The sequence below is a fragment of the Athene cunicularia genome, assembly GCF_003259725.1.
Source record: "Athene cunicularia isolate RWA chromosome Z unlocalized genomic scaffold, athCun1 chrZ_part3, whole genome shotgun sequence".
NCBI classification, from domain to species: domain Eukaryota; kingdom Metazoa; phylum Chordata; class Aves; order Strigiformes; family Strigidae; genus Athene; species Athene cunicularia.
The window spans coordinates 15,899,461-15,924,986 of NW_020799144.1; the positions used below are offsets into that span (position 1 = coordinate 15,899,461).

The 25,526-nt window shown below is 40.0% G+C and overlaps 1 protein-coding gene across 5 annotated transcripts in view; it reads right to left on the bottom strand.

Moving 5' to 3' along the window:
- KIAA0825 (KIAA0825 ortholog) overlaps window positions 1-25,526 on the bottom strand; it is a 255,047-nt gene that overhangs the window by 172,387 nt on the left and 57,134 nt on the right. For all 5 annotated transcript variants that reach the window (XM_026866725.1, XM_026866724.1, XM_026866727.1 and 2 more), the window contains exons 6-10: window positions 16,627-16,797; window positions 6,218-6,312; window positions 4,243-4,470; window positions 2,966-3,231; window positions 1,589-1,739 (exon numbers count right to left, since the gene is read on the bottom strand). In XM_026866725.1, coding sequence (XP_026722526.1) covers window positions 1,589-1,739; window positions 2,966-3,231; window positions 4,243-4,470; window positions 6,218-6,312; window positions 16,627-16,797 — 911 coding nt within the window. The remainder of the gene's footprint in view (window positions 1-1,588; window positions 1,740-2,965; window positions 3,232-4,242; window positions 4,471-6,217; window positions 6,313-16,626; window positions 16,798-25,526) is intronic.

Below are 25,526 nucleotides of genomic sequence, written 5' to 3' on the forward strand. Positions count from 1 at the left end.
GCTCCAAGCTACTCTTGTTTGCTGAGCTCAGCTGGATCTGTGTGACTTCAGAGGCAGAGCCTCACGGTTCCTGCTGAGCTCAGACCTCAGGAGCCACCTCTCACTGCCAGGAGTTCCAGCAGGATGTTGCCTCTGTAACAAGGTCTGAAGCCAACCTCTTCCATTTGGGATCCCTACAAGAGCTCCATGGAAGCAGGAGCTGCTCAGCATCATGCCTCCTGCAGGCACTCGGAGCAGATCATGGTCCCTGCTTGCACCATGGCCCACGGCCCAGTAAAAAGAGCAGAGTGATGACGTAAAATCGCAGACTTCCCACCTCAAGTCCTGCAAGTGTACAGAGCTGTGATACCAGCTCTCTTCATCCCTCCCTACACATATCAGTTCTGATCAGATGATAAAATGGTTTAGCCAATCACACCCTTTCTTCTTGAGACACTCATGTCTGACAATTAGGTTTCCTCCACGGTGAGTAGTTATTGGGTCACTAATAAACAGGACATGACACCATATGGACTACAGACAGTGAAGATCACATCATGATTTATCAGTTGCCAAAAGCCACTAAATTTCTTATCTTCTTATCAACTCAGAACATCTGGGCTCAGATTCAAACAAAATTAAAATGCTTATTTACTTGTCTTTGAAGCAGGGGCATTTTGATAGATTCCTCATATTAATTTCTGCAACACCTGTTCAGTCACAGATTTTTGTCACTGACTCAGCAGCTTTTGATATTACAACTACAGAATACATGTATCACACAGAGTTTTCTCTCATGTAAGAATTCTGGAAAATGCTTAACAAAACCAGCCTAATTATCTCACACAGCAAATGATAGAAGGGCAGGACTTTGTCTCCAGGAGATCTGTTATTATTGATAGAAAACATGTAATACTTTGACTTCATCCTGAAATTAAGTGAAAATAACTTCAAACAGTATGTCAGTCTATGTCTACATTTAACTGCGACAAAGAAAAAAAACCCAATAAACTCTAGTAATTCACTTGATCTTTAGCGTTTTTTCACAGAACCATTAGGATTATAATTTAAGAGCAGGCACGTGTATTCAAAATGCAGGTGAAATGGATCTGGTTATTTCAGAAATGTATTGTTGAATGCTGAAGGTAACTATAATGACCATCTTTCTTTGTTACATCCTTCACTCACAAAAGGTTAAAAGGGGAACCCACTGAAAACAAAAATCAAAGAATCAGATTTAAAATTTCCAGGATAAAAATAGCTGTCTTTCATTTTCATACGTCACACTTTCTATAACAAGAAGAGTTAAAACGACAGTGTCTTCTTTACTGAGTTCTGCATAAATGTCTTGAACTTGACACAGAATATTTTATTAAGCAAATGACACAAACACTCCTTGGTAATGACTTGTCTCATCCTTAAACAACTATGTTATCCTACATCATTTGTACAGAGACATTTGCCTGCAACCGTAGATATTTCAAAATAGTAAATTCCAATAATCTTTATGTAAAAATAATATTGATCTTATGCTTCTAATTAGTCAGAGAGCTGGCAACCAGTAAAACACATTTTGTAAAAGGGAGGCACAGTAAACTTAACCTCACACCTCATAAAAAGCTTTGTAGTCATCCCAGTGGTGGCTCTCAGCGTCCTGTAAAATGCTTGTAGCACAAACTCTGACGCAGTAGTTCGTAACTTGAAACTGGAGAACGTTGATGAATTCCTGATATTGTTGGACAGGCACTAGGAACAGGGGTCTGTTCAGAGAGAAGGATCAAAGAGGCAAAGATTGAAGGGCTGTGCAGTAGGAGGTAACAATCCCCAGTACTGCAAATGGTTTTGATTATTAGGTATCAATCATTCATTTCCTCTCGGTCCTGGAGTCTGAACCTAGCATTCACTTTTGAAAAATATCTGGTTTTTGTTTCACAAGTTCTTTGAATATATCTGCTCATCTATAAATTCTCATTTAACCAAGTCACTGAGAAATATATTACTTCACCCTATTTTCTGAGACAAAAGTACATTTGTCATTCAGTTAGGAGATTCTGGGTTGAAGCGTAATTGCATCAGCACTGAGTGTGACAAAAAAATCCATAAACACAGAGTCCAGAGATTATTTTTGGTAGGTATGTACTAACACTCTTTCATAATACACATAAGTAGAATTATTGAGCTGTATTTTGTCTCAGACTTCCCATTCACTTCATGCAGGAGGGAGCAAAACATCAGAGGAAAAGTAGCTCAACAGAGCATACAATCCCGTAGAAATCAGGAATTCCCTGAAAATTGCACGAGTTCAGGTGTCCCTCCCAAAAGGAGTTTCTGCTTTTAAATTACACATGCTCAGAAACACACGGACCAATAAAGAGACTCCTAGTGTCTTTAGTCAATATCTCCTAAAGCACAGCAAATGTAGCTATATTGCCCCCCAGGTCAAACACTCTTAGACTTCACTACTCCGTATCTTCTCTAATTTTTATTCTGCATGCAGTGAAAAATAAATTCTAAAACTACATTGGATGTATTTGTTCACATTTCTGAATACCGACAGTGTAAGGGAAAAGTGCAGGAATATATATTTATACTGTCCCCTAAGAATGCTGTGTGCTAAATCAAATTTTATTAAAATTCAGCTATTGCAAAGGTCAGAAAAGGAAATTAAGGCCTTAGCCCTCTACTTATATGAGAGCAGAGTACATTCAGTTCACTGGACAATCCTATTTACTCAAGCTTAATAAATAAAAAATATTGATTTGCGAATCAAATGCAGATCTTAAACATAAATAATTTGTTTTGTAATGGCTGCTTTGGGTTATCAATAGCTTTGATTCAGGTTTTTCCATAAATAGTACGCACAGTGCATGTGCTAAAAAAATATGATGCAATTTGGAAAACTACCACCATGCTGTATCACCAAAATGGAATGAAGTCCTGTATTATTTATGCCTAAATTAAACCGTTATAAGTAGAAGGGACTCACTTTTTGCTCGTTTCTCTCATTAAATTGCTATACATTGTAAAATGCTGAAAGACATATATCGCTGTGGAAAGGACAGCATAGAAGTCTTGCAGGGGAGCCTTGGAGGGAACGTCTTTGCTTTTCTCCTCTAGTCTTGCCAGGACAGCTGTTGCCACTTTGCTGCAGGCCTCTACAAAGTTTGCTCTAATTTCCTGAAGAGAATCATCTCTGCATGCCAGAGCCAATGGAAGCAATGTGTCAAGTTCTTCCATGATGTCAGAACAAAACTGAGAGAAATAAACGTGGCATCAAGTTATTTGTATTCTGACAGCACTGTTTAATTTATACACACTGGGGTCAGATTCCTGAATAATGAAATTGGCATAAAACATAAATATATTAAATCAGCTTTACAAACATTTCATTCTGTTATACAGGGGAGAAACATTTATCTACAGTAAGTGAATTATTATTTCATTCCTTCTTGCTTTAAAGCTGCATAATATATATTGTGGAAAAAATATTAAAACTGTCTTATGCTAGTAATTCCTTCATTTTGTTTATGATTTCATTAGATGTACATTCAAAGCATAAGGTTAATTCCTTGTAAATAAAGATAATCTTCCAAACTAACATATTTTGAAAAATATACAAACACATTTCCTAATACTGAATTTGAAAACAAACTTGCCATCTCTTAGTAAATTCTTACACTAATCTCACTAAAATTATCTCCCAAAAGCCTATGTGTTATTTTAAGCAAACATTCATTACCAGCATTCTAAATTTGCTAGAACAGTTGCAAAGCTTACTAAATAAAAAAAAGCTTTCAAACACATATTCCCTTAGAAAAGCAATTTAATTAATCATCATAAATGACCTTTCAGCCAAATCAAAGAACCCCAATTTGGCCATATTATTGATTATGCTGATTACTTAAATGGCATGTCTAAGGATAGGAATACAGGAAATCCCTTTATAGCCACGCTTCAAAGCTTTCAGCATTTTCCCATCGAAACACTTGGTAACAGAGCAGATACTAATCAGAGCGTTTCAGAACTTTTTGGATGAAAAAAATAATGCCAGCAAAGTTTAGAAGTTAATTCTTTCAAGTAGAGACTATGGGCTATTGTATAAAGCTCTGTTCAGCCTCATAATGTAATGCCTCTCATCTTTATTCTTAATTCCATTTATATAAGAAATAGAATATTAATGGTACTGTAAGTACTTCAAAGTGTAGATGGCAAACAGCCTTGGCATTCTGTCTCCCCTCAAACTTCAGATCTTTTGATACCTGCCTTAGCAATTCGTTTTGGTTGCTCCTCCTGTTGGACTGCTCCGCAGGACTCCCTCATTTGCTGGTTGTTTACAAGACTCAGTGCATAGCCTGCAGCTGAAAACTCTTCTTTCTGCTCATGTTGAAGAATTTTAGTTGAAAAATCCTCGATTGCTATTGTTATACAGTGAGCCACAGAAGCAGACAGGTCTTTAAATGCATTTCTCCAGCCAAAATTCAGAAAAATAGGCTGAAATACATATTTATACTAAATCAATCCAAATTCATTACTGTTATTCTTGTCTGAAACTTATACAAACATCCATAATTAAATACAAGGACACCATCATCTTTGGAAATTCATTTTAATAACTTAAAATGCAGTCTGCTAACCTTGAAATCATATTAAAAGCAGTATACACCCTCAACAAAAATGAAATGAACAACTATTAAATTTGTTATCAAATTTTAAGAAATAGATTTATAAAAAACCCTGTTTAAACAAGGCTGCTTTTTAAAAAGCCGCGCTTCATCTTTACATTATTTATAAACTTTATGGAATCTATTTAACTAAATCAAATACACTTATAATCATTTTCAATAGTCTAACAAGTCATCCAGCAATGGATATCCTGTAATAATTTTCACTGCAAGGTCACAACTGGAAGCTACTAACCATGAATATTAATGGAAAACAGTCAGAGAAACCGGTTTTAACAAAGAGACTCTGGATTTCACTTCTCTATAGCTGGATTTAGCAAAGATTAAAAATGTTTAAATAGAGATTTCCAGTTTTTAGCTAATGCTGGCTTTTACTACAGTTTACATAGTAGGTTCCCTGCCTTCTATAAACAGAGACTTCTGAAGTTTTCTGAAGCGTAACAGTTGTGAGAAGAAGACACAGTAGGACATCATTCCTTTTCCACTAATCTTGCTTTGCTTTGCTCATATGACACGCAGCAGACTTAAACCTTACCATGAGTGGCCAACTGAGAATTGCCCCACTGTAAGAGAAATATTTTAATGACGTAAGATGTATAGAAAAGATCCCCACCATGAGGGCATAGTAGGAGAAAAAACAGAAGCATTCCTAACAAGTTGCAGCTACAGCACTAAATGAGGAGACACTGAAGGCCTATGAAGTGAAGCCCTTCCAGCTTACTCCAGTTTAGAAGCTGCCTCCTCCTTCCTTTCCCTTTCCCCAACTCCCAACACTCAGCTCCAGTGCGCACAGAGACACCACCACCACCACCACCCAGGCACCCGTTTTTGCACTCCCTCTTTTTTTATGTTTTTTGATCTTGGGTCAAGTAAAGCTCAACCTTCTCAAAATACTGTTCTTTGTAATCTGCAAGGTACAGGAACATGAGTCTCACAAACTGATTCAAAGCACATTTTGAAAAGTCGTTTCAGCATTAAAAATGAGCCATTAGGAAATTAAATTCCACTACCACAAAATATCAGACTTGTTAGAGCATTTAGGTCCCATAAACTCAACAATAAAAATTTGTTTAGTATTAAATGGAAGCCAGACTAAAACTTCATTTTGTACATGCTTTCGACAAGGCATAGTGCTTACTACACAGAAGTTGGCATCAAAGAAACCCGACATCATGTGAGTACTTATCCCTATAGGAAGCATCATTATGATAAAATGCTAAGAACTTGATAGATTTTTTTAAGATTCTGTTGTATTTGAGAATATATTTAATAATGAAGTAAGCTATCACACTTTAGCCTTTTTTGTACTGTTGGTTATGAGGTATCTTATGCTTCTGATGTTATTTAATAGCAGAATAGATTTAACAACACTTCTTCATGAATGCTGTGAAGACTTTATTCCATCTTAACCAAGACTTTGCACCTAAAATTAATTGCAGTAGTTAAATAACGAAACTAAGGCAATAGGTGTTTATAATGAACATGGTGACAGACTACACTAGAGCCACAGACAAAAGAAAATCCCCTACAAAGTGTAAGACTCTTTTCATACTCACCTCTTCTACCTGAAGTAGCTGTTCAGGAAGCACACTGGTTTCATTTGCTCTAGTTTCTCCTATTAAAAGCTCCCCACTAGCTTTCTTCAGAACTCCTGCACAGTATGATAAAAGGGATCAAAGTTAAGATTAATTCTGTAGAAAAGTCAGCAGCCTGCAACACCTTCTGATATATCAATATGTAGCATAAAAAAAAGCCCTCAACAAGATGTAGGGGAATACTAATGTTATGATAAAGTCAAATTCAGGTTATACACAGCTCCTTTTATATAACATGATGAAATCCACATCCCATTGTATTCATATTTTATACAAACGCACCTATAATGTGTAAAATATAGTTTCTTTTGTCATTAATTCATTTTTATACTGATTGTGCAGTCACCTATTCCTAGGGAGAACAGATAACGTTACAACAGCTGTGTAGAAATTAATTTCTATTCTTTGTTCAATAAATTATATGAATTTCACACTAATGTATTTTTACAGTTTTTACTTATTTGAAAACGCCAATATGATAAAAATAAAAAGACAGTTAATTAGCACAGTTATTATAAGCAAAATAATGGCGACAGGAACAAGAACAAGTGAAGCTCCTTAAGAAGGGCTGGTACAAAGCTCACTCACAAATCTTGGAGTAATGGGAATATTGCCCCAGTTTTGACAAGGACAAACCAATCTCTGGGGTAGATATCACTTTCATCAGCATTTCAAGCAATTCAGGAGGTTCCTGGAATGCACTGATGATAACCTCCTCCTCCAAGTGATAGAGGAGCAAATGAGGAGGAGGTGCTAGGCTGGATCTCATCCTCACCCACAAGCAGGGGCTTGATGGGGAGGTGAAGGTCAAAGGCAGCCTTGGCTACAGGGACCATGAGGTGCAGTTCAGGATACCGAGGGCAGGGAAGAGTGTGAAAAGCAAGCTCACAATCCTGGACTTCAGGAGAGCAGACTGTGGCCTCTTCAAAGATCAGCCTGGAAGAGTCCCACAGATGGGACTTCTTTCTTGATGGAAATTGGGCCCAAGAAAGCTAGTTAAGATCACCTCCTCCAAGCTCAAGACAGTTGGAAAAATAATGTGAGGAGGCCTGCATGGATGAACAAGTTGCTCCTAGTCAAACTCAGACACAAAATTAAACGGACAAAGGGTGGAAGCAAGGGCAGGTAACCCAGAGGGAACACAGAGACAGCATTTGAGCATCCAAGGACAAAGTTAGGACAGCTAAAGCCCAAATGCAAGTAAATCTGGCCAGGGATGTCAAAGACAATGAGAAGGGCTTCTGTAAGTGCACAGGTGACAAATGGAAGACCAGGAAAAATGTGGGCCCATTGCTCAACAAGATGGGGGACTGGTTACACAGACATGGAAAAGGCTGAGGTATTAAATGCCGCCTTTGCCTCAGTCTCTACTAGCAAGACCAGTATTCAGGAATCCCAGGTCCCAGAGACTAAGGAGTAAGTTTGAGCAAGGAAGACTATCCTTGGTGGAAGAGGATCAGGTCTGGGAATACAAACTGGACATGTATAAGCCCATGGACCCTGATGGGATGCACCCACAGGTGCTGAGGGAGCTGGCAGAGGACATTGCAAGGCCACTCCAGATTGTCTCTGGTCAATCATGGCAACTGGTAGAAAAGTTCAAAGACTGGAGGAAAGCAAACATCACTCCTATCTTCAAGAAGGGCAAGAAGGAGGACTTGGAGAATGACAGGACAGTCAACTTCATCTCAATCCCTGGGAAGATGATGGAGCAGTTAACCAGGCACATTATGAACAAAAAATTCATTGGGAGTAATCAGCATGTTTTCACCAAGGGGAAGTTATCCTTGAGTAACTTGACAAATGTCTATGAAGAAATGACTGGCCTAGTAGATGAGGGGAGAGCAGTGGATACTGTCTAGTGGACTTCAGTAAGGCCTTTGACACTGTCTCCCGTAAGGTCCTTGTTATGGGAGAAACTGTAGACAAACTCTCGATGTATGGGGCTGGATAAGCAGTGAGGTCGGTTGAAAACTCGCTGAACAGCCTGGCCCAGAGTGTGGTGATCAGTGGCACAAAATCTAGTTGGAGGCCAGTGACTAGTGATCTACGTCAGGGGTCAATATTAGGTCCAGCCCGATTTAACATCTCCATTAATGGTCTGGATGAGGGGCCGGACTGCACCCTCAGCAGGTTTGGAGCTGACACCAAACTGGGAGGAGTGGCTGATACACGAGTGTCATGCTGCCGTCCTGAGGGGCATCAGCAGGCTGGAGAAATGGACACACAAAAACCTCATCGAGTTCAAAAAAGGGAAGTGCAAAGTCCTGCACCAGAGGAGGAACAACCCCAGGCACTAGTATATGCTGGGGCCCACCCAGCTGGAAAGCAGCTTGGCAGAAGAAGACCTGAGGGTGCAGGTGGACACAAGTGGAACGTGAGCCAGCGATGTGCTCTTGCTGCAAAGAAGGCTGATGGTGCCCTGGGCTGCATTAGATAAAGCATTGCCAGCAGGTGGAGGGAGGTGATTCTTCCTCTCTGCTCAGCGCTGGCGAGGCCACGCCTGGAGTCCTGTGTCCAGCTCTGGGCTCCCCAGTGCAAGAGAGACAGGGACATACAAGAGAGTCTACAAAGGGCCATGAAGATGAAGGGACGGGAAGATCTCTCCATTGAGGAGAGGCTGAGAGTTCTGGGTCTGTTTATCCCGGAGAAGAGAATGCTCAGGGGGGGATCCCATTAACATATAAATACCTGAAGGGAGCGTGCACAGACGACAGAGCCAGGCTCTTCTCAGTGGTGCCCAGTGGCAGGACCAGAGGCAACAGGCACAGACAGAAACACGGGAGGTTCCCTCTGAACATCAGGAAACACTTTTATTGCTGTGAGGGTGACCGAGCACAGGCACAGGTTGTCCAGAGAGACTAGGGAGCCTCCATCCTTGGAGATACTCAAAAGCAGTCTGGACATGGTACTGGGCAACTGGCTTACACGCCCCTGCTTGAGCAGGGCTGGTTAGACCTGGTGACCTCCAAAGATCCCCTCCAACCTCAACCACTCTGTGATTCTGTGTCTCAAGAGGAATATGAGAACAAACCCAATCAATGAGGTACTTTTAAAATCCATCTCCGGGGATAAAGCTGGTAAACAACAAAGATGCAGATATTCCCAATGTAATGTAGCTCATGTGAAGCTAAAACCAAGACGATTTAAATGATTGGGTGCTGTCAAGCATTGTGAAAGATTATCTCCTAAGCATAAACTTACACGTCTTCAGTCACCCGAAGCTACTGATAGTACACACGGCCAAGGTGTAAAGAACTTCTGTCTCTCTGTGAAAATTGCACATGTATTTGCACATGCATAGGACCTCCCTTACTCAAAGTGGATTTTATCTTCCCCCTAAACAATTCACCTCCTGAAAACAAACAATCTGCTTTTCAGGCATCTACACAGCATTCTAAAGCTTCAAGGTTTTTGTGGGTTTTTTTCCCCCCAAGCACTGTTTTTGTTTTCATTTTCAAAAGACATTGGGAAAACCAGATTTGAGCTGGGAAGAATGAAAGATAAAATGGTAGAATATAAAAAACAGAAGAGACTAACCAGGTCACCTAGCTCCCTGATCATTCAACATATGTTAACAGACGGCACCATAAACTTACTGCTTTTTTTTTCAGTAGGTTTTAATGGATTTTATGATGAAGTTTCCTACAGTTTTCCTTAGAAATTACTCCAGAATGAAAAAGCAAAACCTAACCAACTGGATGTTTTCCTTCTTTTCTATTCTGTGCTTTCTGCCTTAAATTTGCCTTGGTTTTCCTTGAAATTATTTTTTTAGATAGACCATCCGATTCTAACTGTAAGCACAACTGAGTACCTATATATTCACATTCTCCTATCGTCACTTCTTAGATCAGCTATTTACAAATCTTTGTATCAAGACATTAAAGAAAACCTTTTACATTTAACCTAAAATCCTTTTGTATTTGTGCAGTTGCTGCCCTACTTGTTAAGAACTCAGAGCTGAGATAAACAGGTATCTAGCTGATGGTAGATTTGTGTCTCCAGGACCAGACCAAATGACGCTTCCACCAGCATCAGTCATTTTAAAGGTTCCTTCATTTTTAAATGAACCGGTTCCACCAGATCTCCCCACTTCCTATTCATATACATCTATCTATGTGCATGCAGGCTCGCACGGATATAAAATGTCTTCTGGTCTTCCCAAAGAAGCCCCGAGGTCAAGCCTCCTATCTTTTAATGAGTTCCTTTGGTTCCCCAAATTTTTGCTTTTCTCGAATCTCATCTAGGTGAAGTTGGCCTTAATCTTATTCAATTTAACCTCCAGCCAGCAAGAGCTTCCTTCAACCTTTTCATTATCATTGCACACCAGCCACAGCCTCCAAAAGCCTCTGCACTTCAGATGCTACCCCAACCTTCCTCTCAAACATCGTCTCCACAGAGACAAGTATCAAATTACCCCCTTCCTGTCTGCTACTTCTTCACTTGTCTTCTGACTGTCTTGCCCCCATCAGCAAACTCCCCTGGGAAATAAAAGTGCAGCTTTATTCACGAGACTGGTACGGCTGCTGTAGTGAAGCTACTCAGCCCAAATGAGTTTGCCATTGAGGACAGGAAGGCAGGCAGTGGGACAGAGGAAACATCCCTACCTCGGCAGATACAGTTTGTTAAACAAATTCTTTGACTCCTCCGAAATTAAAATCTCCAGCTCCATTTGCACAGAGAGACAGAAATGCATACAATCCTTCTCACACGGCTGCTCAGAGAGAATTTGTAGAAAGAGAGCAGAAAGAAGCGAATGTCATGAAAGAAGATGGAGGCTGAATGGAAACCGCTCATACTTGCTCCCTTTCCAGATCATATTCTACACCTCCACCACTCTTGATTATCAGGGAAGATTTGATTAATCACCAATCCTCGCTACATCCTTCTCGAAACTCATGTTCTATAGACTGCTCATTCTTTGTGTACTTCCTTCAGTTTACCAGCCAGGCAGATTGAGTCATTTTGATAGTAAATATTCGAAATAAGATTCTATCAAGTGCTTCAGTTAAAATCGAAACACTTCAACCAACTTTCCTTATGTGTATTAAAATTTGTTTGGGATTATTCTTCTCTAAAACTAATCTTTTTGCCTATGTCCCCTGTGTCTTCAATGTACTTAATGGTTTCTCTCAGTATTTTTCTGTTGTAATGATGACAACGATGACCTCTTGCATTGTTAATATAACTCTTCTTCTTCCTCATAAGAAGGCCTATTAAATTATTTTTTCTACAGAATTCTACAGCTTTCCTATCTTTTTCATAGCATTTAGGGTCATAAGAATAGTCAATGTGACATCATCTTGCATGCAGCACAGAGCAGCAAAGCGTCAAGGAGCCCTGTTGTATGACAGCTCACTAACTGTGGATGAGGTAACAACAGTTCCATCAAAGTGGCTTCCCTAGTTGGATTCAGCTGGCTCAGCCAGAACTGTTATTGAAAATGTACTGGAAATAATACATCTTGCAGAAACGGGAAATACCACTTTCCCACGAATATAAATAAGCAGAAGAAACAAAAAATATTTGACTAGGTGTAGATTAAAAAGCTCCCGATTTCTGTCTTCAATAATGTACTTTTTATTTGTTGTACTATACTGAACAAACTGTAATAACAGAAACACAGAAAATGTACATCTGAAATCAAATTCCCTCCTAGTGTAAATTCCATCTTCACTTTGGATTGATCTGCTGAAGCTATATATTTCTCAAAGTAGCTACTTGAACATCTTGCTTTGAGACCAAAGCAAAAAGCACACCTTCCTTTCTTGAAGCTTTACAATTTCAAAGTCTGTTAAGAGGGTGCACTCCATAAATTTGCCTCTACGGTCCTTTTATTACACTTTCCAGAAATGGATATAGAGTAAAAGATTTCTTCTTATGCTGTGAAGGAAAGACCTTTGCAAATCTTCCCAGTCCCCTGAGGAAAAGCTTGTAAACCTAAGGGCTTGACAACTTTGCCCACAGAGTTTTCAAAGAGCTCCAATGGAAAAGGCTTTTCTTGGTACTCATTATGTGATCTGTCCAAAGTTCACCTTTCTCACTGGAACAGGAAAAAAAAGTGAGAGACAGATGAAAGTACGTTAGATGTTTTTGATTTTTTTAAAGTCTCAACAAGAGGCTTCTGAAAAGCCAGAGGGAAGAGAAAACTACCTTAAAGTTGGGAAGAGAATGCAATTTGGCAGGATTCTAAACCAAAATCTTCCTGCTTAACCCTTGACAGCAGCTGGATGTTCCAGATTCCTTCAAAGAGAACAACCCCTGTGATGCTGCACACACTAGGTATGTCGGAACGTCTCAGGAATTTCAACTGACTACAAACAGAGAAGTAGACTATCTCATTACAGTAGGCATGACAAGACACCTGCAGAAGAAAGGGTTAAATGTCTAGTCAAGAAAAGACAGAAGGTGGTTACTCCTTTAATTTTCTGAAACCTACTGCTTATAGTGGAATGAAGTGAGGTTATCCAACACTAAGAATAATTGTTCTATAAATGTTAGAAAAATATGGGTACTTTTCCCCAGAGAGGTAGAATAGCAGTGTTGCCCAGAAGCCACACTGAACGTTGGGGATGGAACAAACCCACATCCTCATTTATTTGTCCGAGAACTTTTCATTATTTTCTCCTTTATTTTGGTTTAAGAGAAAACTTGAACACTGCACTGGTAGCAGGTAAAATGCGTATTTATAATGCCTTCTCTTAATTTGTACTTAACGCAAATATAATCTGAAATAAAGCACAAAACTTGTCATTTACATAGTGCTCATTGGTAGTTAGGCCTGGTAAAGGCAAGTCAAAAAATAAAATCAGGAAAAACTGGAGAATAGTGAAAAGAAGTTAGAGTGGAAACCGCATTTCATAGAAATTTTTTTTTTTCAGTCTATACAAAACAGTTTGGGAAAATGAGGATTCTGAATGTATTCCAGAAGATGCCGGATACAGAACTCTCAAACTGAACTCAGAGAACTATCCGTATCACCTAAAAAACCTCTCTACATCCATCTCCCTACAGAGTTCACTCTGGTTCACTGTTTCCTTTGGTGCTATTGTCTGCCATGGGGTTACCATCAGAGAACACTGGTAGGCAGTACTTCCCTCTAACATCTATTTTCAACCGCCTAAATTGGTCTTCATAGGATTCCATTGTGCACACTGCAAAGAAACTTGTCTTGTTGCCAGCTAGAACTGTGAACTACATGTCTTTCTTTTCTTCACTGTTCTTTTTTTGGTTCACAAGCAACCTCCTACCAAAAGCAGAATCCGCAGAAGAGACTACATCCAAGCGATAATGCTATGAAAAAGTATGAAGAGAAGCCCAGGTGGCCACCTTGCAAATTTCCAATGTGGAAGCCTTCGACCTCTCCGCCCAAGAAGCAGCTATAGTCCTAGTGTAATGAGCTTTACAAACCCTGGGAGCCTCTTTACCCTTAACTACATACGCCTCCCTAATACAATCCCTTAACCATCTAGCTAAGGAACTCTTAGAAGCCATTTGACCCCTCTTAAGACCCCCTAAGAGTACAAACAATCTGTCAGAAGATATGAAATCTTTGATTCTTCTGTGATAAACCCTAAGTGTTCTTCTTACATCCAATTTATGCAGCCATTGCTCTTTGTCATCGCTGGGTTTAGGGAAAAATGAGGGCCAAGAAACCGTCTGGTTTAGATAAAACTCAGATGCCATCTTTGGGACAAAAAAAAATTTAAAAAGAGGAACCATCCAAAGAACTACTTTGTTTCTGATGGAACTTTACACACGTTCTATATATCAAGACTGAAGTACTATGGGATATGCTGAACAAAAATCAACTAAAAGTGCCATTGAAACAGCTATACACATAAACGCAACACTTGACACAAGCACATGAAAAAACATTATTTTTGTTGCATCTCTGCGTGAGTTACATAGATAAAAAGGCTCCCGTGAATACTAAAAGCAACCAAAAAGAAAAGGAAGCAAGTGCAAGGTTCCAATCTATGTGATGCCTAGGGAAACTTTAGCTCACTTGGATATTAGCCTACCTTTTATGAATTGGCCAGCTTCCCTTAATTTACCAGCAGGACTACTTGCAGAGGACTGGTACTTCAGATATGCCTACACTGCAGCGACTGCAGGGTAGTTGGGATACACCCAACCTAGCTTTAAACCAGTGAGAGAGAGTACGGGTAACTGTCTGGCAACAGCAGCACGCGGTTCAATCTGGGCTAATTTGCTCTGCCTCTTAGGCTGGTTCTGCAGCCTGTGCTGCACTGTAAACCTGATACTGGTACCCGAGTTAATTTAAAGCTGCTTTCGGCAGATCTGCACTCCAGATTCTGTTAAATTAAACAAGATTTCTAGTAATAAGGCTCCTAAATAAGTACAGACGGTGGCCATTATATTTTCTAGTCACATCTTATAATGTGTTCTGATGAAAATAAAGCAAGGATACCGATCAATCCGTCTTATCAAAACCAAGCATTCATCAGGAGAAAAAAATAAGATTATCAGCCCAATATAGGACATTAACAGAAAAAATCTTAAATCCCTTTTGGTACTTAACAGAACCTGGAACTACTGGGAACATAGCTCTCATTCTCCCATATCAAATCATCTTTCACTTCACCACTGCAACTGAGACTTCTGACAATGTGAAGTGAAAATAACACCAATAAATCCTTCTTCTAGTCAGACTTTTGAAAGAAATTTCTCTGGCCGTGTCTTCTTTTCACATATTATCCAGAAAATGATATAACTGAGCAAAGTTTTGTGAATAAAACCACCTGATCAGAACAGCCACCTTAAAACCAAAGGTACGTCTGATGGCTTCACTAGCATCATCTGTAAGAGACTTACCTTCACTTGTGTTTCACAGTAAAACTTTGTTTTCTTTAGAACAGGCCTTCAACAAGATCTAGCCATATTTCCCATTCTGATTCCAGTAAGCGGAGGTACTGGCTTAAGAATTTACTTACTACAGACATGATTACTCTAAAAGAGTATTCCTCAAAGAAGGAGGCTTAACACACTGTTGAGGAACACTCCTGAATGTAATTAAGCTTGGAGAAATGCCTGCAGGATAAAGTCCTAAATACACTTCCTGGAAAATATTTCTCATTAATGTTGAAATCATTAAGTGCTCTGAATTATTGGAGATCACATGTCTTCAGAGTGAAGCTAGTTAAACATGTCAAAGAAATTTCCCATTCAAAAGTTTTTCAGGTTTTTTACATTTTATCGCGGGGTATAGGAACCAAAAGAACACCCAAAACTACTCTTACTGAATGTATATCCTGTCCTCCACGTTACTCCTATGAGAAGTTTACTCTAACGCTGCTTTGTAGGATCAAGGCCATAAAACGTAAAACATACTGTATAATAGCTTAACATGTCTTGACAATTACTAAAACTGGGAGATTAAAGGAGGCAGAAATACATTGAAACCAATAGAAAAAATGGAACTTGAAAGTAAGTTGTATTTGAGCTTTGATGTATGTTCCAAAAATACACAGGTTAACCTGTATTTCTTCATTTCAGAGTGTCAGTATTTTGGATGAAGAACCCATCAACAAAGTGTGTGCCTCAGAACTCTTCTTATTTAATCTTTTTATTATTTTCTATCAGTTTCGTACTCTGAGACCACATTCCCAAAACACCTTTCTTCTCAGCCTGCAGCTTGACTACAGAGATATCGAATATTTGACTCCACCTATCCCCTCTCCCTAAGCAGCCTGGCCTCATTTCTACTCTGATCTTTTCCTGCAATATAATCAAAGCTCTTGAAATCACTTGCTCTCTGGTGACCTGGAGTCTCTCTACTGGCAGAAGTAGCAGAGCAGAAGAACATTTATGAGCGTACTGTGACCTGGAAGGTGTTATTCACCTGAATTTTCAGGACTTCAGGTTCTCCTGATATGACACAAATGCAATTAGATGAAAAAGAGAGTGAGCTTGGAATCTAGGCAAATGCAAACTTGAGGCTTGATTGTGAAGCAGTTTACTGCCTGAAAGGAAGATTCCAAGGACAAGTTCAGAAACAGCCACACTTTCAAAGAATTCAGATTTCATGTATTGTTTTGTCCTCTACGAAACACAGGATTTTATAGATAATTCAATAGGAGAGATTACGTTACAGTTTTTGATACTTTTTCATTATGATTCTCCATCAATAAGTACAGCACATCACATCTTTACACACATCCATCAGTTCTTTTCCAGAGGCCACCGTGCTCAAACATAAACCTGCGTATTTCAGAAAGACTTTCAGTGGATATGGTAAACTGTTGATAAAACATGGTGACATAAATTAGGTAATTAATGTTGAAAATTATATTAAATTATCCTTTTGCACAAAGCAGAATCAGTAAATAAGGAAAAGCATCCATTACCTTGAACATTCTTGTTCTTCTCCGTACGCGAAGGCACCAACAGAATTTCTGTGGAGAGCTCTTCAATTTTTTCTTCCATTAATAAAAAGATTTTGATAAGTTGAGAGAGACATTTGAGTTGATACAGTGTTAAGCAGAAGTTCCTTCCTTTTTTGTGGCATTCTTGGGAGGCTGTTCAAGTAAAATCACAAAGCACCTTTTACTATAGCTTAAAAAACGATCCTGAAAAACTGATTATGTAATAGAGTGTAATATATCGATTTCATTTTTGTCATAGCATGATGTATCTTTTTATCCTTATAAAATACCGTTACATTACTTCTTCCTTAATCTTTGGCATTCCTTTACTATCTGGGAAGCTACAACCGAATTCCAGGTTTTGTTATTTGTTAACTAGGTTTTCCTCCGAGCAACAGATCTACTCAGAAACCTTCTCACCTGTGTTCTACAGGAAAACCACTGTGTTGCAAAAACTGATCGAACAAAAGGAAAAAAAACACGTCATTACTGTATTTTAATGGTTTGGGACATCACATCACTACACTGTCACTCTGCAAGTCACCTTGTCTGTTTAACAATCTGCTAGCACAATACAGTTGATGAATATGACATTTGAGTGAAAAGAAACATCAATCTAACACTCCACAACTTTAAATATGTGGGGTTTGAAAACAAGTGAGACTGTCAGTGAACAAATATCAGCAAGTGTTATACCTATAAGCATTTGGTATTTAAAAGAAGAAACCGAACATTTTATTTTGAAAGGTTAACGCTTGTAATCATAACATATAATCATGTCACATCAACCGGGGAACTCAGATTTGAGCACAGTCAGACTATAAAAGACTGCGATCTGTTTCCCATTTGGTATTACCAAACCGCATGGGTTTAAGTATTTTAATTTTATAACTTCTTTAAATGTAACAAATTTGCACTTCTATGCAAATTGCGGTGAGCTGGTACCATGTTCCCATGCAGTTCTGTTGCACAAGTAACATCAGCAGAACAGTTTATGTAGAAAGTGTCAGAGTGCGAGCCAGAGCAGTTTGAAAGGGAAGCTCTGAAAGACGAAAACAAATAGAAATTGATTGAAATGTACTTTTATGTGTCAAATCTCTCTTACCTTTGCGATTTTGAAGTACTGAGTACCTCCCTTTTTCCTCAAAGTTCCTAAATATTTTTTTTTAGGTATTCACAAATCACTTTTAAATAGACATAGATCTAAGTAGCAGAGTTGAGCTCTGAATACAAATTCCCTAATTTGCTATTCCAGTTTTGCAGCATTAGAGACTGAACTGTGAGTTTTTCATCCACATCTGAATTTCCTCAAAGTTCCAAACCGATGTATTCATGCTAGTCCCTTGCATTTCTAAGAATGGCAAAAGAAAGCATTATGCATAATTGCCTGTTAGTGCCTTTCCTCTCTGAATAACAAGTAAATAATATCTGTACCACTGGATTTCCAATTTGAAGTCTTAAACTTCAAAAAAACCCACCATTCTGTTATTCAGAGAATTTTTCTCCTTTATCTGAAAACTAGATAATATAAACTCAGTTTAGCTGACATGAAATGACTACCCGAGTCTGCAGACACCCAGAAATAACAGATCCAAGATGTAAGAACCACAAATCACACCATAAAAATCAATGGAACGTTAGTTCTGTCTCCTATAATTTGAAAACCCTGTGATGCTCCTGCCCCCTCTCTTGAGGAACAAAGAAACCTTCCAATTATTTGATTGCTCCAAGTGATATTGCCCTCATTAGACCAAAAGGAAGTGGACCTAGAAACCAAAGGTATACCACAGTAATGTTAATTTCAGAATATATTACCAAACTCAGAAAAAAGTCAAAACTTTAATTTTTACTTTCACTGACCATTCAAAGTATATTTCAGCTGGAAGCTGATCCCTCTTTTTCATGCCATTAAGAAGTTGAGAGAACACTTTAATATATGACAAAGCATATTATGGTATATGCAAGTGAACACTTACATAAAAGCAAAAGATTACTGTTTAATACTACATACGTTCTACAGACGTCAAGAAAAGCCCTGCAGAGTTTAAGTTGTGAAATATAGACAAACTTCTAGATGCTTGAAGGTAGTGAACAATATTGGGTTAATTTCATGGGTGACATAAAACTGATACAAAATGAAGAACAGAGGAGAGCACAGAGGAAATTCTGTTTTTCATAAAAAGGCACAGATACATGAGCCACCATCTGATAAGCAGCTAACCCTCACAGACAAGAATGAAGGAGGTGAGAACAGTGGTTTAAGTGCACTCATGAAGGCCTGAATGATGAGGTTGAAACTCCTTCAACCAGCCAGATTTGAAACATATCGGAAATCTATGGGCGGTGAGAATACAGGGATCCGCATCAGCATAAAGTGGTGTGCAAACCTCTGTGACCCAAAGATGGACAAGATAAAGGCATCAGAAAACAAAAAGGAAAGATGGAGCCACCACATAATAAATATTATTCTCCTAAAATTGCTGACACTAGGAAAGAAGGCTAAACAGACAACTTGCACTACAGCTGTAAGGCAGAAAATGCTGAAGATGGGATGCATCGCACAACCCAGACCTTAAGACTTCTCGGTGAGGAGAAAACCAACAAATCGAAGCCAAAATACCTATATGGAATTCGTAGAGAGCTCCACATACCATGGGTAAACCGTTCTTAAATTTTCTTTTGCCCTCTGTTAGGCTTTGTTGTGACTAAGAAAATGTAACGTGACTTACATTTGACATGAAAGTACACCAAAGGTCAGGATGGGACAAAGACTCATGCACCATTTACACAAGCTTTTTGTTACCACACCACGGACAGGTAAAGCCATTAGCAATCAGCACAAATCATGCTGATGTATCATGAACCTGGCTATCAACCAAAACCGATGGTAATAATGCCATAGATATCTGAAAGGACGAGTGCTGGTCCAGTAACGCCTCTCAAATGCTGACCTGCACAGCTCACATGAGGTTATGTGCTATTCCCCACAGCCAACAGGTTTTGAGGCTCTCAACTCAGGGGACTAATCTTTGAACTACACACCTGAGCTGTCCAGAACTATTGCTGCAAGGCACTGCTCCACCTCGTTGTATTTACGCAGAAACCACGGCTCTTACTAAAGGGAGCACTCTCTACAGCTGCAGAAGTGTAAGTACGCCAGAAACACAGACACAGACTAATTCTTATGCAAAACTGGTGCTACTTCTTGTGGGCTTGGATAACAAAAACACGTTTACTGGACAATCCAACTCTTGGAACCAGTTAGCTTGAACCTCAGCTCCACTTAGTTCTCCCACAGTAATTCTGACGAATTGCATGCAGGGAGCCATCAGAGGTTATCTTCCTTTCACATATGCTTGTTTCCATGCCCACAGTTTTATTATCTCTCAGAAATGACAATTCATTTACCTAGTGCCTGATGACCAAGTAGTGTGCACACACCTGAGTACCCAAAGCTTGACTGAAAGATCACACTGTTAGGTTTCAAAATACTGATGGCAGCATTCAACTTTGAAGAGCACTGACCAGGCTGCTTGAATGAGCACATCAAGGGACATGTTTTAGCAGAGGGGAATGAAAAGGCATTTCTCCTCAGACACTGATGTGACTGGACAACCATGGGACAGAAAGATTGGAAAAGAACCATGGAACAGCAAACAGCTAAGCAGCCAATGCAGTGACATAGAGAAAATGTGGAAACAGGCTTGTAAATCTTGTAGAAGATTGTCATGAAGAGTACAGACCTCCATACAGATGTGAAATAGACACGAGGACTCACCGCAACACACGTTTCAACCAAATCGCAGTGTCGTGAACCTGTCTGAAGGAAAATCACCCCTCCTCACTCAGCAGTGTATAATTACTGTGAATGGAGTGGAATTACTGAGTGGATCATGACTGATGATGTCAGGTCATAGAACTAACACAACTCACTCACCCAGGTGACATCGTATGGCAAGAAAGACACTCCTCTGCCGTGAAAATGCTGTAAAGTTGCTGACGGCACCCTACCCAGTTCACAGAGGACCACGCACAGGGTGACTGGAAGCACACGAAGCTGATCTCAGCCAACCACAAATCACCCAGCCATGGCATTCCAGTCTAACCGCAGAGCGGAAGGAAGCACACGGCAAGTTACACGATGCAAACCAACTTCCTTCCTGAACCGCCTGCAGCCCGCTACTGTCATTCCTCTGAACTTGCATTTTTCTGCATGCCTGAGTTTAATTCCTGTGGTCCTTGTAAAAGGAGAGAACCGCAGTCTCTAGCTACAGGGACCCATCAACCAGACCTCTATAGCGTCTCCTAACAAGAGGACACGTCAACTTTGTGTTAAACCACTACGTAGTGAGAATAATTTCTGAAATGGGACAGAAAGGCTGACACAGGAGCTGCAGAGAGGCTAAGTAGATCATAAAGCCATTGTCAATGTGCTCATCAGCTGATTTTGCAAATATTGCTCTAAACAGCAGTGAGGTCAGGACCTAAACAAACAGAGGAGTAAGAAAAGGTTCTGAACTCCTGAACAAAGCTTCAGGCTTCCTTCTGTGCAGGACAAGAATCACAGATATGTCACTGTACGAAGTCACTGACTATACATATGACTTCTGAACTGCTCTGGAGGCTGATCTGCCAGCAGACAAGTCTTAAGCCAGCATGACGAGCTATCTTCAGGCACAACAAAAAAGATCCCAGCCAAGCACAGTGTCAGGGACCACCAAAGGCTGGCTGCTCCCTGAGGGACAGAGCGTAGAGCATGATGACAAGGCCATCAGGACAGGTTCCTCACCAGCCAGGCCCCTGTTCCACAGTCCCTAAAGCAGGCACGCAAGGCAGACCCAGAGATGATAGTCAGGTTTCAACCAAGAATCCAGCCCATCAGCCAAGTTCACGTTGATGATGTAAATCTGAGGCTGAGCCAGGAAGTTAATTAAAATAGGGATCAGGTCTGGTGAGGGTAACCAAGAGTCAGACACTGTTCAGTGATCATTGGGTAGGACCATGGTGATAAGGATGGCTCAAGCTTAAGCCAGAAAGTCTGATCCAATGGGATCCATGGCCAGTCGTGGACATGCTCTGGTGGACATGGGCATCAGGACATTGTGATGCAGCTCAGGCAGGAACCGAGGACCCAGGCCTCAGCTGAAATAGGTCTCTCGGGCAGGCTGTGGTGGAGGTCCCAGAGGAGGCCCATTAGTGCACCCAGGGCTTTGCTGCACAGCCCTTAAGGAGCTTCAGTTTTTAGACTAAAACCACAGAAAGACAGGTAATTTCTGCAAAACTGTCATTCTGCTTCACCAAGGACAGCATAATTATTTTGCTAGGAGGAAATAAGAGAAAGTACTTTAGGCTTGTGCTATCTAGACTGTGGTCCTTTCTGGGGGTTAGGAGGAGATGAGGTGGAAAAGACAAAAAAAAAAAAAAAAAAAAAAAAAAAAAAAAAAAAAAAAAAAAATTTAATCTGCAATGCATTTATTTGTAGCAAGCAAATAAATCTTGATGGTTCACTAGAGAAAACTGGAAGGAATCAAAGGAATAAGCTTAAAACTTTCATCCTCTTAACATCCCTAGAAAATTAGAAAATCTGTACTCTTGGCTTCCTATCACATAAAGGCAAAGTGGGGCTTAAAGGACACTTCATTTCCTCTGGCATGCTGATTTACCACCTCAGCCATCAAATGTCAGGCAGCAGGAGTCTGCCATCCCAGACAAGGTGACCCTTAGAGAGCTTTGCTTATAGAAGAGGAAGCTCCAAGTAAAACTAATATTGAATGTCTCTCAGTCTGTAAAAGGTTTGCCAGTCTGTGCTGGCGCCAAGGCCGCAGATGCAGTCATACAGCATCAGAGAAACTGGGAGCACTTATTTGCAAGTTTGGCCTTTCCCTTCAGCAGAATGGATGGAAGCTGAAGAAATTTTCCTAAGATCTAAAGGGCATGACACACTTGTTGAAGAATGAAGCAGTCCATCTTACCAGAGACCATTTGGCTGGTTGCATCTGGAGAGAAGCATACTATTCGTCTTCAGGAGGTAGGAATGAAGACTCTGACCTAGCTAATCAACCATCCTGCTAAACTAGGGGTTAGACGGGCCCTACTGGGACTGAAGTTTCAGTTCAGATCTCATCCAAGCCTCACAAAACCAAAAAGCAGCAAACACACAGCCCTTTCCAAGGAAACAGGAAAGGCTTAAGTGCTGGCATGTCTAAGGATGAAATATGGCCATTGCAAATATTACTTACCCTAGAAGAGGCCCTGGGAGAAGGCATCAGTGCCAAAAAAACAGGTAATAAAAGCTGTTCATTAGGGAGAGGGGAAGGCCCGGTTGTAAAAAATGTAAAACTACCTGAAACAAGTGTAACACTCCAAGTCCCACATCCTCCGAATTAAGGTAGTGATAAATTGTGATAAACATACATCAGTAATAAAGCACACATTCCGTCTGCTTTTTTTATACAGCCTTTCAAAACAATCTAAGCTTCTGTTCCATCCTTGCCTATTATGCTACCTAAATACTAATTCAGTTCTCAAAATTCTCAAAAAAGTGCATTAACATCTTCACATAAAGTCCATGTGTCTTACACTCTTCAACACAATCCAGGTTCTTATGTAAATTTAAGCCAAAAATATGGAAAAACTCTTCAGTTGTATTCTCAAATGTTCTAAGCCCAAACGAGTTTACTCAGCTGTTGTGTAGTCTAGAATAGGAGATCCACTGTAACCCAGGTTATGGGTCCTCTTCTCCTGTGCTAACTTGCTGAGTCACTCAAAATCACAATTTCTTGCTTTTCTCCCTCCTTCCTCAGACTGGAAATTTCTCCTACAATTGGAGGAGCTATACAGAAAGATTATGAAAGGACCCAGATAGAAAGAGCATAGGGAACACTCAGAAACAAATCTCTGCTGAAACAAACAAGAATCAGTAACATATATAGGGTTTTACTGTTTCATTGCATAAATTGTGACATTTGGTTAACAGTAAATACGTAGATTCAGGTGCTGATAATTTGAGATGAGCACACAGAGCAAACACACCCTACAAACGCAAGCACTCTCATCATAATGTAGTGATACACTTACAAAAAACATTAACTAGAAAAAAGCAAAAATTGAATTTGTTTTGTGCAGATGAAGTTACACACTGTTTTGCCAGTTACCAGGCCTAGCATAAAGGGCAGAGCCAGCATAAAGATGAACCAATAACCAGATTGTATTTGATACAAAAGGGTCAGCACATGGGTGAGCACTGGGGTACAAACAAGTCAGATTGTACATAATGGACATCAATCCCACTGACCCCGACAACAACACCGCACGACCAGCAATGGGTGGGATAAATGGTGACATGCATCTCCCATAGAAGGGACGGGAGACAACCGAGTCAACAAGCCAAACACATCAGCCCAAGGAAGTCACACACGGAATCTCTCCACAGCCCGCGTTTACAAAAGCCAGACCTGCCTGGAGCCCAGGGAGGCGGGAGGTCCTTCCCCAGCAGGGAACTCTGCACAGGGCATCCCCCTCACACACAGACACTGCCCCTCCTGCCAGGGGTCCCCGCTGTTATCCCTGCGTGGGACCCCTGACCTTGGGTTACTGACTGCGGGACCCCTGGGGCTCCTTTACCCAACGGCTCTGTCTGCCAGGCCGCCCACCCTGGGGGGAGCCTAAAGGGAAACTCACCCCGCTTTGGGAAGGGCTGGGGGAATCACCCACATGTCAGCCTGAATGTGGGGCTGGGAGCTGAAGCCCCGGCATTTCACACACGCAAATTCAGATGACCATTTATTTAGACTTTTCATAGCATTCTAAGGCTTCAGAACTTCCAAACTACAGAGAAGCATGCTGCCTTAAATTATTTTTATACTTGTATCTTAGGTTTGAAATGCTAGACTGAAAACAATTTTAACTTAACTAGCTGGCAAACCACTCCTTCTACCAACAAACAACAGAAATGCATGACGCAACACTTCTCTTGGAGTATGAAAAACACAACACTCCAAAGAAGTAAATGGCAACTTTACTGAAATTTTTAATATAATATTCTGAGAATAGAGAGTAATATAAAATGGTTTTCACTTAGACTTATTATAAGAAATGTTAGTGCAAAATATATCTAATTTGAAAAATTACAAGCACCTCAAATACGGGTGGCTATGAAATTAAAGTCTTTATGTATCATAAATATAAGAGCATAATATTGTAAGGGTAGCTGCATGGGGTTCAGCTACAGAGTCTTTTACCCTGGTATCCTGGGCTTGGACAGTGACCAAAAGAGGAAGACTAAATAAAAATGTAACGAGAAAACCATGTACATCTTTTTTTTTTCTTCAGAGCTTACCTAGCTCTTGAAAACTTGCAGCTGGGCAGCTCCCACAGACAGATGTGGCATACATTAATAATCTGTAGTGGGTTTTTACTTCATCAATTTCTCCAGTTACACTTGCACCCCACCTAAATTTTTATCATCGATAACATTTTGTGGAAAAAAGTTCCTCTACCTACACCCTGGGTTAACAAATATATAATTTTATTTGCTTGAATATTTCACCTTCTGGCTTCACCTGATGGCAATTAGCTTTAAGAATCAGTCAACCACTAATACCTGTTTATTTTTATATTGCCTCCCTTCATTTTATGGCCGTCTATCATATCCTACCATCTCGATATTGTTTTCAAACTGAAGAATTTAACTTGTTTATTTCTCCTTACGTGGAAGCTGTTCTGCATTTTTTTATCACCTTCTTGCCCTTCTTGAAGTCTTTTCTGCTTTCTTCTACAACAACAACAACTAAAAAATATATGTATATAGATATAGTCCAGTGAAACATACAGTATCAATATGTAAAAAGAGCCACATAGGGATTACTACTGAAATCAGGGAC